We start from the raw sequence: 11901 nt of genomic DNA on the forward strand, positions 1-11901 counted from the left end.
CATCCTTCTCATAAGTAGCAACACTCATTATATCGTGCACTGATGATGAATAATGAAAATGTTTTGATGACCGCTTTTCTCGCCTGGTGCGCTATCAGTCTAAGAGTCTTCTCTTTCACTTGTCAAAAACACAGAGTGCTATCCTCACCCCACCCTAGCCTGCTCTCCAAGTCAGCTAAATTAGCTCCGAGCGCCGCAGTTTGGCTACAGGGACATGCTCAGCATATTGATATTCGTCATGAATGAGTGGTTATGGGCTCATTAATATGCGTCTCTGCACAGACTGCCTCTTTAGTTATTGCATCCTGCCTTGCTATTGACAACTTTCAATGGAAAACTTAACAAACAGCATTCATAAAATGAGTTGGAAAATAACTTATTCCAAGTAAATACTTTCAAATATGATTATTCCCTTATTTGCTTTGAATAGGACAGGGTGCCCTAACCACTGCATGTCTCTACCCGTCCAGAGCAGCGCTGGTGATGTTATATAGATACTGTTAATGATGTAGCCGCAGACAAACAAGCCTCTCCATTGACTGGATGGCAGCAGACACGCGGCTCATTATTTGACTGCAAACTGCCGATTCCTCCTCCTGGCTCGGCAGCACGTCACTTTAAGTGAGTGGGCACAGTGAAGGGTCGAGGTTTATGAAGACGGAACACTCCGACACCAAGAGATCTCAGGAGATCTCCTCCAACAGGACAGAGTGAAACAAATGACCTTAGACAGCAATTGATTGGCCAGTGAAGGATGGGCCAGCCCCTTCACTCAGTAGCATTAATCACAAAAGAGGGCAACATGCTTCAGCTTCCTGTCTGTGGGCCGAGCCAATCATGGCTCCTGATTTCGAAAGCTGAATGGCCCAGGGAAATCAGAGACAGCAAAATAAAACAACCTCTTCAAATGCAACACCACTTTATAATGACCTTAAAATGCAAACACCACTTTATAATGACTTTGTTATCTATGCAGGATAAAGAATTTACCCTGAACCTCATCCATTTTGTTAACTGGTACCAGAGAGGATCAAATGAATTTGAATACCCAGGGGAATCAGATTAATAATGCTTGTACAAAGCAAGTGTATGTGTAGATGACCATCAGCCCACAGTCATTAATCGTACATGTGTCTGATATCTTTAGGGGAGCTGACTTCCAGTTAGCATTGAAAAAAGTGTATATCCATGTAGGGTATCGTGTACTAGATCCAGTATGATATGAAGATGTTTATAGGCTAACTGTTTATAGGCCACAGAGTTACTCTGTAAAAGTAATTTCCCTTGAACTTAGGGTGGCCACACGTCTGGTTTGTGGCCCAAACAATCTGATTTTATAGATTATGTGTGTGTGTGTGTGTGTGGTGTGTGTGTGTGTGTGTGTGTGTGTGTGTGTGTCCGTTGTCTAGCCAGACGTCTAAGGGGACACCTGATCATCTAGCTTTTGTCATCTGTCAGATTTGTATCGTAAAAGCTCAGGTTCACTCACTTTCTTCAATACACGTGAGATCATATGAGTTGACTTGGAGCATTTTAAGCCTCCGGGAAATTCTGAACACAACATACATGTAGGCCCAACACAACATAGGCCCAACATAACATAGGCCCTACAAACATAGGCCCAACACAAAGTGGAGACAGTAAACACATTATACCGCTTATTATACGACTTCTTGCTAATAGTAGAAAGGAAACTTTGCACACTATCTCTTTTTCAATTATTATATCTTACTGTTTTGTGACAAAATTGTCCTCTTTTAACAGTCATGGCAGTGGTCACCCTACTTCAACAATACACAATGTACTCCATTCTCTCTCTCTCTCTCTCTCTCTCTCTCTCTCTCTCTCTCTCAGGTTGGTCCAAACAGCATTGCCGCCAGAGATGGGCGCATTCGAGAAGGGGACCGCATCTTACAGGTGCAGTACACCCAGAATCCGTCCCTTCGCTCTCATTACCACCGACACGAAAACCTCCTTCATTTTCGGAGTGCCGCCGTCGTCTTGTGGGCCCCATTCATTTTTAATGGTTGAACATTAAGTGAAGAAGCAGCCCCTTTAGGTGGCCCGGTTGGGGATAATCCCCCGGCCCCGGCTGTTTTACTCCCCGCGTCAGCAGCCAGGGGGGCCGCGGGGGGTTGCCGGGTTTTTATGACCCCAGTTTAGAGGCGCTCGGTGCAGCGGATGAGGCCCCCCGAGGGGCTGGAGAAGATTTCTCAACATCATTACTGTGAGCGGTTCTCCGGGCCAGAGACCGGGGGGTTCTGTAGTCTGCACTCATGAGGAGAGGTTCTGTAGTCTGCACTCATGAGAGATAGTGGTCTCCAGTCTGGAGAGGCACACAGGAGGGAGAGCGGCTGCGATGTTGACTGTTGTGCAGACGCGTTCAAGCGAGCACGCTTTTGGGACTTGGCACACTATGAAGATGTATAAAAGTTGCCTTATTTAAAGATTCCTGCGGTCTCTGGACTATTTTCTGAAAATTACATTGTTCTTCAGCCAGCTAATGTTGTGAACAGTGGGGATAGTTTTACACGTTATTGTTGCTGAGGTTTGCATGTTGTATTGGACACAATATGCAAAGTGAGAGAATAAATTACAGCTACTGTCATAAAAGCCTTTGTTTCCAGTTTTAACCAGGAATGGCACACTGGGACTAAAAGGCAGCAAAGCCAGTGAGTCTGATGAGGCAAAGCCAGTGAGTCTGATGAGGCAAAGCCAGTGAGTCTGATGAGGCAAAGCCAGTGAGTCTGATGAGGCAAAGCCAGTGAGTCTGATGTGGCACAGGCAGGCAAAGCCAGTGAGTCTGATGTGGCACAGGCAGCAAAGCCAGTGAGTCTGATGAGGCAAAGCCAGTGAGTCTGATGCAGCAAAAGCCAGTGAGTCTGATGAGGCACAGCCAGTGAGTCTGATGAGGCACAGGCAGTGAGTCTGATGTGGCACAGGCAGGCAAAGCCAGTGAGTCTGATGTGGCACAGGCAGCAAAGCCAGTGAGTCTGATGAGGCAAAGCCAGTGAGTCTGATGAGGCAAAGCCAGTGAGTCTGATGAGGCACAGGCAGTGAGTCTGATGAGGCACAGGCAGCAAAGGAGTCCGATGAGGCAAAAGCCAGTGAGTCTGATGAGGCACAGGCAGCAGGCCAGTGAGTCTGATGAGGCAAAGGCAGGCAGTGAGTCTGATGAGGCACAGGCCCAAAGCCAGTGAGTCTGATGAGGCAAAGCCAGTGAGTCTGATGAGGCACAGGCAGTGAGTCTGATGTGGCACAGGCAGGCAAAGCCAGTGAGTCTGATGAGGCAAAGCCAGTGAGTCTGATGTGGAACAGGCAGGCAAAGCCAGTGAGTCTGATGAGGCAAAGCCAGTGAGTCTGATGAGGCACAGGCAGGCAAAGCCAGTGAGTCTGATGAGGCACAGGCAGGCAAAGCCAGTGAGTCTGATGAGGCACAGGCAGTGAGTCTGATGAGGCACAGGCAGCAAAGCCAGTGAGTCTGATGAGGCAAAGCCAGTGAGTCTGATGAGGCACAGGCAGGCAAAGCCAGTGAGTCTGATCAGGGACAGGCAGTGAGTCTGATGAGGCAAAGCCAGTGAGTCTGATGAGGCAAAGCCAGTGAGTCTGATGAGGCACAGGCAGCAAAGCCAGTGAGTCTGATGAGGCACAGGCAGCAAAGCCAGTGAGTCTGATGAGGCAAAGCCAGTGAGTCTGATGAGGCAAAGCCAGTGAGTCTGATGAGGCACAGGCAGCAAAGCCAGTGAGTCTGATGAGGCAAAGCCAGTGAGTCTGATGAGGCACAGGCAGTGAGTCTGATGTGGCACAGGCAGTGAGTCTGATGTGGCATAGGCAGGCAAAGCCAGTGAGGTCTGATGAGTCTGATGAGGGCAAAGCCAGGCAGTGGGGCAGGCAAAGCCAGTGGAGTCTGATGTGGCACAGGCACAGGCAAAGCCAGTGAGTCTGATGAGGCACAGGCAGTGAGTCTGATGCCATTAGGGCTGATGAGGCACAGGGGGGAGCATGTTTAATAACAGCTTTGGCAGATGGCATAGTACCAGAAAAGAACGCTGGATTCCAAGGGTCCACCAGGGTCCAGCATAGACAGGATATGATGCATTTGAGGCGTGAGAGGACACCTGCAGGCCGACTATGTCTGAAAGAATGAAATGTTTGCACTGTTTCACACCGAGGTAGCAGAGGGCCCTTCATTTGGGGGCACGTGTAGTGCAAAGACGTCCCTAAGAAGCGATAGCGCGCGGCTGACCAGTGGAACTTCGCCCGTGCCTCAGGGAGATAATGTGAAGCGTTAGTGCTAATTGTTGGCACGAGCGTGTGGTGCGTGACTGACTAAACGAGTGCTGGGTCCGCTGGTCGGCCAGTGCTGGGCGCTTTTATCCTCCAGTGACAGTCCCATTACTCTCCCTGGAAAAAGATGACCACCTGTCAGCGGCCAGTTCATTGTGTGGCCAGATCTATATGCATTGCCAGGACATGTGCAGGACACCAGTCTCCACTGTCCAAGGTGCACACCCCAGCAGTAATCACTGGCCTGTTGTCCTGCTTCCTCTCCAACTGTGTAATTGAGTGAGGGCACTTACCTGAGGAAGATGGGAAATGAAAAAGGCAAAGTAGTGTGAATAGCATCGTGTTATAGTGTGTGTGTGTGTCTGTGTGTTTGTTAAGTGTGTGTGTGTCTGTGTGTTTGTTAAGTGTGTGTGTGTGTGTTAAGTTTGTGTAAGTGTGTGTGTGTGTGTGTGTGTGTTAAGTTTGTGTAAGTGTGTGTGTGTGTGTTAAGTTTGTGTAAGTGTGTGTTTGAGAGAGAGTAGAGAGGGAGAAAATGGCCGTTTCTCTCTGTACCCTCCATGGCATGCGGCACTGTGTTCCTTTTCAAGCCACAAATAGATAATCACCCACATGTGTAGCTACAGCTGCAGCAAGTCTCTCTCTCTCCCTCCCTCTCTCTCTCTCCCTCTCTCTCTCTCTCTCCCTCCCTCTCTCTCTCTTTCTCTCTCTCTCCCTCTCCCTCTCACTCTCTCTCTCTCCCTCTCACTCTCTCTCCCTCTCTCTCTCTCACTCTCTCTCTCCCTCTCACTCTCTCTCTCCCTCTCTCTTTCTCTCTCTCACTCTCTCTCTCCCTCTCTCTCTCTCACTCTCTCTTTCTCTCTCTCTCACTCCCTCTCTCTCCCTCTCACTCTCTCTCTCCCTCTCTCTCTCTTTTCTCTCTATACCACTCCCCTCTCTCTCTCCTCTCTATACCTATATATACCATATATATATGGCACTTATAATATATATATATAAAATATATATACATATATATATATAATATAACCCCCTACCCATATATATACATATATATATATACATATATATATAACTTATATATATATATATAATATAACATCTCTATATATATATATAATATATATATAAAATATATATGTCTCCCTATATATATATATACATATATATATATATATGCTGGCCTGGGCTGTGTGAAGTGCGGTCACGACCCCGGTCTCGGCCCCCACAGATAAATGGTCAGGACGTGCAGGACAGAGAGGAGGCGGTGGTGGCGCTCTCCAGCGAGGACAGCAGGAGCATTGTGCTGCTGGTGGCCAGACCCGAGCTGCAGGTGGGTCATTCCTCTTCACCGGCCGACGCTCCGATTCATTCGTGGAGATGTACTGTACTGTATGTGTAGAAAATGACCACACATCTCAGCATATCGACTCTGTTCCCAATCACACACACTGATCCCAGGGAGACAGCGTGCACTGTGCACCATCCTGATGACATCACACGGTCACCATCACATGTGCGCACACAAACATGCTGAGAAACACACAACTGTGCTTGCTGCCGACGGCATCTCGCTCCTACAAGTGCAACACACACAACTGTGCTTGCTGCCGACGGCATCTCACACTTTGTCGAATCATGATTGCAGCCAAGTTTTACTTTTACTAAAAGAGCAGCAGCACCTGTGCTATGCTGTCCACCCCTCCTGCGCTGCTCTGTCCCTCCTGGGCAGCTTGAGGGCGGTAGCTCCACACTCCTCGTCATGTTTTATTTTTATGTAGCAGCAACATAATTGACTTGGGACTGTAGCCCATAAAAACTAATGGCATGCTAATCTAGAGTGAGCCCATGCCCTGGGCCGGGGTGGAGGACGAGCCAGTGGGTCCAGCTGAGGCCTGCCGCTGTAATGGACTCTCGCAGTAATTAAGTGCGTCTTGGAGAATCTAAATCTATAAATATGGATTATGATTTTTTTTTGCTTGAGACACCCTGACAAAGAGCTGATGTGAGAAATGAGAGCACAAGGTCAAGACAGCGTGGTGTGGTCACTGAGCCGTGTCCACAGCAGGTTCGGTCTGTCAGGTTGACAAGTGTAGGTACGTCACCGGCGGCCATTAAAAGCTTGTGTTGATGTTTATTAATTAAGCATTCTTCAATAGCAATACATTTCTTTCTCTCTCTCTCTCTCTCTCTCTCTCTCTCTCTCTCTCTCTCTCACACTGCCTTGGCTTCTCCACAGCTGGAGGAAGGCTGGTTGGATGATGAGCACAGCGAGTTCCTGGAGGAGCTGAAGATGGAGATGTTGGAGGAGCAGAGGAGAGAGGAGGAGGAGATGGACAGAGCTGCTAAGCTACAGGAGCAGGTAGCGGACCAGAGGCTGAAGCAGTTAGAGGAACACATGAGCCTTTAGATTTCAGCATTTCATTGAACAAAGCATCGGCATTGTTTTATTTACAGAGTGAATAGCAAGCATTAGCAAGCAATTCTGTCTCAAGATGCTAGTTTGTCGTCGGCCTTTTGGCTCCATGAGAGTGTTAAAGCTAAAATGAATGTAAAATGCAGGAAGTCATTAGAAATAATGGATACTGCAGATGCAGAGAGGTTCACATTAATCTATTGAGCGTGTTTTGCTCTCCCCAATCCTTTAACAACTTTCAAAATGTGCCTTCTGAGATATGAATATGTATGAGAGAGAGATGAGTGTTTTAAATCCCAAGCACTACCCATTATAAATTCAAATTTTACGAGGATATTAACATACTGTGTATTCCAAAGTTTGGGATCTCAAAGAGACAATAGAGAGCTATTGTGCGCCGGAGATCACCCATGTGGAGGAGTGTGTGTGTGTGTGTGTGTGATCACCCATGTGGAGGGTAGTGTGTGTGTGTGTGTGTGATCACCCATGTGGAGGGTAGTGTGTGTGTGTGTGTGTGATCACCATGTGGAGAGTAGAGAGCAGTCCCCAAGGACACAGCGTCTGTTTAATTCATGATGATGTCAGTGTGTGTGCACGCGCTCATGATGATGTCAGTGTGTGTGCACGCGCTCATGATGATGTCATGATGATGTCAGTGTGTGTGCACGTGCTCATGATGATGTCAGTGTGTGTGCACCAGGGTTTCCGTTGTCCGGTAATTACCGGACATTGGTCGGAAAAAAAATCAAATGTCTGACAAAATTAAATCTCTCCGGTCAAATTGTCCGATTGAAATTGGCTAATAATCCCGTCCCCTAACGCAATCTGAATTTGAGAATAAGCTTTAATATGTAAGCCTATATTATACGTCCTCTGGCTATGTTTTTAAATGAACAGGCTCTACCATTTGAAAAGTAAGCTATTAAACAACATGCATAGCCTATGCTGCATTTCAAATAGGAAGCGCACGCGGCTTAAAACGTCCATGTTAAACAACAAACAAATGAGTGAGGCGGTTCAAACATGACCAGGCCCAAGCAGACTAGCCTTAAAAGTTTTTTCAGAGGCCAGACGCGATGGATGATGATAAATTGGTAACGTCTGAAGCCTCAGATGTCCGGTCAATTCCACCACCACCAGATAAAAAGCAGAAGTGTCGGGCGTATCTGTCGGAATCAGTGACATTGGAAGTTGAGTTGCGGGGGGTGCGGCCGCTCCAAGACACTGTCATTCTCCGTGTACACTGGGCATGCAAAGTGTTCTTTACCCCTAGCATACAGTAGGCCTATGCGTTCTCTGTCTATGATCTGCAGGGTTAGGGCCTCCTCAACGAGGCGATTACTGGTCCGCGGATAATTTCTGGCACAATTAAACGATATCATTGAACCCAAAAAACTAAAAATTTCCCAGAATAAGAAAACATTTATTCCCCAGAATAGGAAACATTTCTTAATTATCAAATAAAGAGGCATATTGTTTCTCAAATAAAGTTAGCATTAGGGGTAGTGGTGTTCTCAAATAAAGAGGCATAGCCTCAAATAAAGAGGCATAGCATTAGGGGTAGTGGTGTTATCAAATAAAGAGGCTCAAATAGCATTTAGGGGTAGTGGTGTTATCAAATAAGAGGCATAGCATTAGGGGTAGTGGTGTGGCTCATTCTTGTGTGTGCATCTGTGCAAAAACAGTGGAACCACTGGAGATGACGTGGGTAGCAGCAACAAACAACTTAGCCTTTTTAAAACAATGAACGAAGGGACTCTTGCTGTCCATGAAAATATACTGGCTAGATCTTGTTAGGCATGTTTAAGTTAGGCTGATGAATATGTTGCATTCTATACAGCCTGATTATGTCATTCTTTAAGCCTGTCTCCAGTTTTCCTCAATTTGACTAATTAAGAAGCGATAATAGGATATTTGACTTATATCATCAAAATGTCCGGAAAACGAAACCTCTGCCGGTCACTTTGACCGGCACCATTTTTTTCTAGCGGAAACTCTGGTGTGCACTGGTGATGTCATGATGATGTCAGTGTGTGTGCAGCTCATGATGATGCCATGATGATGTCAGTGTGTGTGCATGCGCTCATGATGATGTCAGTGTGTGTGCACGCTCATGATGATGTCCGTGTGTGTGCACGCGCTCATGATGATGTCATGATGATGTCAGTGTGTGTGCACGCGCTCATGATGATGTCATGATGATGCGCTCATGTGTCGTCTCCTGCCCCTGCAGCCCTGGAGGAGACTGGAGAGTGACATCAGCGGCGACACGCCCACCTGTTCCTCCTCGGCCAACCAGGACAAAGACAGCGGCCTGGGCCACGCCCACGTGAGCTCGGAGCAGGAGATGCTGAGCCACATCCACAGGAGACTGACCCGGTGCCTGCGGGAGCGTCGGGAGGTGGAGGCGTCCGGCCTTGAGGCGGTCAGTCAGAAGCCCGGGCGCGGGAAGCGGTCAGCAAGCCCGCGAGGAAGCGGATCCGGCCCGAAGCGGGGCGAGAGGCGGCGTGTCCAGCAGCTGCTGGAGCTCAAATGCCAGATCCGCAACAGCGGCGAGTACGACCTGTTCTACAGCCGCAGCAGCACCATCGAGTGCAGCCGGGCGGAGTCGGGTGGAGGCGTGGGGGGGGGGGTGGAGCACGAGCTGAGGATGCTCAACGAGGAGCTGCGCAGCATCGAGCTGGAGTGCCAGAGCATCATGCAGGCGCACCAGCTACGCAAGCGCGACCCCCGGACGCCGCCGCTGGTCAAGGAGCCTGGTCGCGGTGGGGGCAGCCCACGCCGACACCACCAGAGCCAGGTTGGGGGCAGCGGCACGGCCGGCAAGCTGGCCGACATCAACGAGCACCCGGAGAAGTCGGACAAGGACAACAGCTCGAGCGCCTACAACACTGCGGAGAGCTCGCGCAGCACACCGTTGGCCATGGACCGCTCGCCCGAGCACTCGCTGCAGCGGCTCGTCAGCCTGACCAACCAGCGCAACCTCTGCAGCACCCTGGCCGCCACCGCCGGACGCTCTCCCTCCTCCCCGTCGTCCACTTCCTGTCCGGCCCGCCGCGCACCCAGCGGGAGCCCTGACCACAGCAACCCGTCCGAGTCGGAACAGACGCCGCCGCCGGCCGACGAGGAAGCCTCGTCCTCCCCCGGTCACCAGCGCCACCTCGTCCTCTGCTCGCAGCAGCAGCCCCGCGGCGGCCCGGTCATCCCGCATCCCCTACTTCTCCCCCAGCCACAGCTCACCCCACCGCCACGCCCACATCCCGGCGCACGCGCGCCACTACCAGAGCTACATGCACCTGGTCCAGCAGCGGTCAGCCGTGGAGTATGCTCAGAGCCAGCTCAGCCTGTTCAGCATGTGCCCCGAGCCCCAGGTGCAGCCGGAGCAGACGAGTCCATCGCTCGACCCCAAGCTGGAGTGGAAGGTGAAGGTGCTTGTGGCGGCCGCCATATCACCAAGCGGCGGTGCGTGTGACCGGCTTCTCTTGTGGCCGCTCAAGATCAGCGAGGAGCGCAGCGGGGGAATGACCACGGACGACGACGCCATGAGCGAGATGAAGATGGGTCGCTACTGGAGCAAGGAGGAGCGCAAGCAGCAGCTGACCCGCGCCAAGGAGCAGCGGCGCCGACGCCAGTTCATGCAGCGCAGCCGTCTGGAGAGCCTACGCGAGAACCCTCAGAGTGGCGGAGAAGGATCCGGAACCCCAGGCCCAGCGTCCAGCGGCTCGCCCCGCAAGGAGGTCAACATCATTGAGCTCAGCCACCGCAAGATGATGAAGAAGCGCAACAAGAAGATTCTGGACAACTGGATGACCATCCAGGAACTGATGACCCACGGCGCCAAGGCGCCCGAGGGAGCCAAAGTCCACAACGCCTTCCTGTCCGTCACCACTGTATAGAACACTGGACAAAGCGAAACCAAGACAAGGACAACGGAAACAAACTCTACCCCATGCGGTATTATCTACTTTGCCTCGTTCAATGTGGCATTTTTATGTGGAGAGAAAAGACGCGTAAAGAAAACTATTTTTCACACTTTGTAACCTGAATAGCATTTTATAAACAATTTGAATAACTGTCTCATTTCATATCTCGCATATTATTGTTTCTTTTTCCCTTGCTGTTTTTCATCTTTCGGAAATGCTTTTATATGAAACTACCAAGCCAAGTGCATTTTTTGTTTAACCTGTATGTGACATTCAACAATCATGATTTTATTTTTGTACTGTTGCATTCCATGAGTAGAGCCGTGTTCCTGGTAGGTAAGGTTTTAATACGAATGTAAAACACCCCACAACAGCTCTCCTCACTGGTTCATGGGAAATGTAGTCTGCTGCAGGGTTTTTAGCATTCTTTGGATACTGTTTCATGGGAAATGTAGTCTGCTGCAGGGTTTTTTTTTTTGAACAACTTTGGTACTACTTTGTATTCAGTACGATGGCGTGACACAGCAGTAGGTAGATGACACATGGGTTGATGACATGACACCAATGAACACCAAACTATTGAACCAGCATATCTTCTCAGGATTTGATTACCCAGACTTCCCTTGATACACAGGTCCACTGTGGTCCACTGAGCCTCTCAGAGCTGAGCTTCACGTTTGCAGCATTCCAACTCTTCCAGTGTGTGAACATCTGTCAGTACCCTTTTACTCTTTGTACATTTGATATGTGCCGCTCTATGAATTTCAATCATTGAACTCACACAACTTGACTGTCTTGGTTGCGAGGGACCAATGTAGAAAGACCCAAGATTAGTTCTTTGTTTATGTTTGTCCTCAGATTAGTTCTTTGTTTATGTTTGTCCTCAGATCTTGCAGGCTCTGTGTTCACGTCAGGCGAGTCAGTGAGCATTTCTACAGAGTGGTTAACATTTGTCCTCATTCCAATAACACATTTAGCAGTTACAAGCTTGTCTCACTAGACAATTTACTGAGAAAGCCAGTCATAGTGTTTTGTGTATCTGATAGAGAGTCGTCGATACAGCAGATAGTCGTCGATACAGCATTCAAACTGTTTACTACTAGCATCTTAATATTCCTATTCAGTGTCAGGAAACAGAGACTTACTACCAGCATCTTAATATTCCTCTTCAGTGTCAGGGTACAGAGACTCAGAGGACTACCGTAAAACTCCAAATAATACCCCGGGCTTTTATTTTCCCAAATCGCCAAACTGCACCAGCTAGTATTAGAGACAGGC

General features: G+C 49.1%; 1 protein-coding gene across 1 annotated transcript in view; it reads left to right on the plus strand.

Moving 5' to 3' along the window:
• Positions 1-11259, plus strand: part of LOC125303026 (PDZ domain-containing RING finger protein 4-like) — a 58198-nt gene extending 46939 nt beyond the window's left edge. Inside the window, exons 5-9 of the mRNA XM_048256499.1 lie at positions 1855-1917; positions 5516-5617; positions 6524-6646; positions 8934-9835; positions 9879-11259. Coding sequence (XP_048112456.1) covers positions 1855-1917; positions 5516-5617; positions 6524-6646; positions 8934-9835; positions 9879-10596 — 1908 coding nt within the window. The 3' untranslated portion in view covers positions 10597-11259. The remainder of the gene's footprint in view (positions 1-1854; positions 1918-5515; positions 5618-6523; positions 6647-8933; positions 9836-9878) is intronic.
• The last annotated feature ends 642 nt before the right edge of the window (positions 11260-11901 follow it).

Source organism: Alosa alosa, chromosome 11, assembly GCF_017589495.1.
Source record: "Alosa alosa isolate M-15738 ecotype Scorff River chromosome 11, AALO_Geno_1.1, whole genome shotgun sequence".
Classification (NCBI taxonomy): Eukaryota; Metazoa; Chordata; class Actinopteri; order Clupeiformes; family Clupeidae; genus Alosa; species Alosa alosa.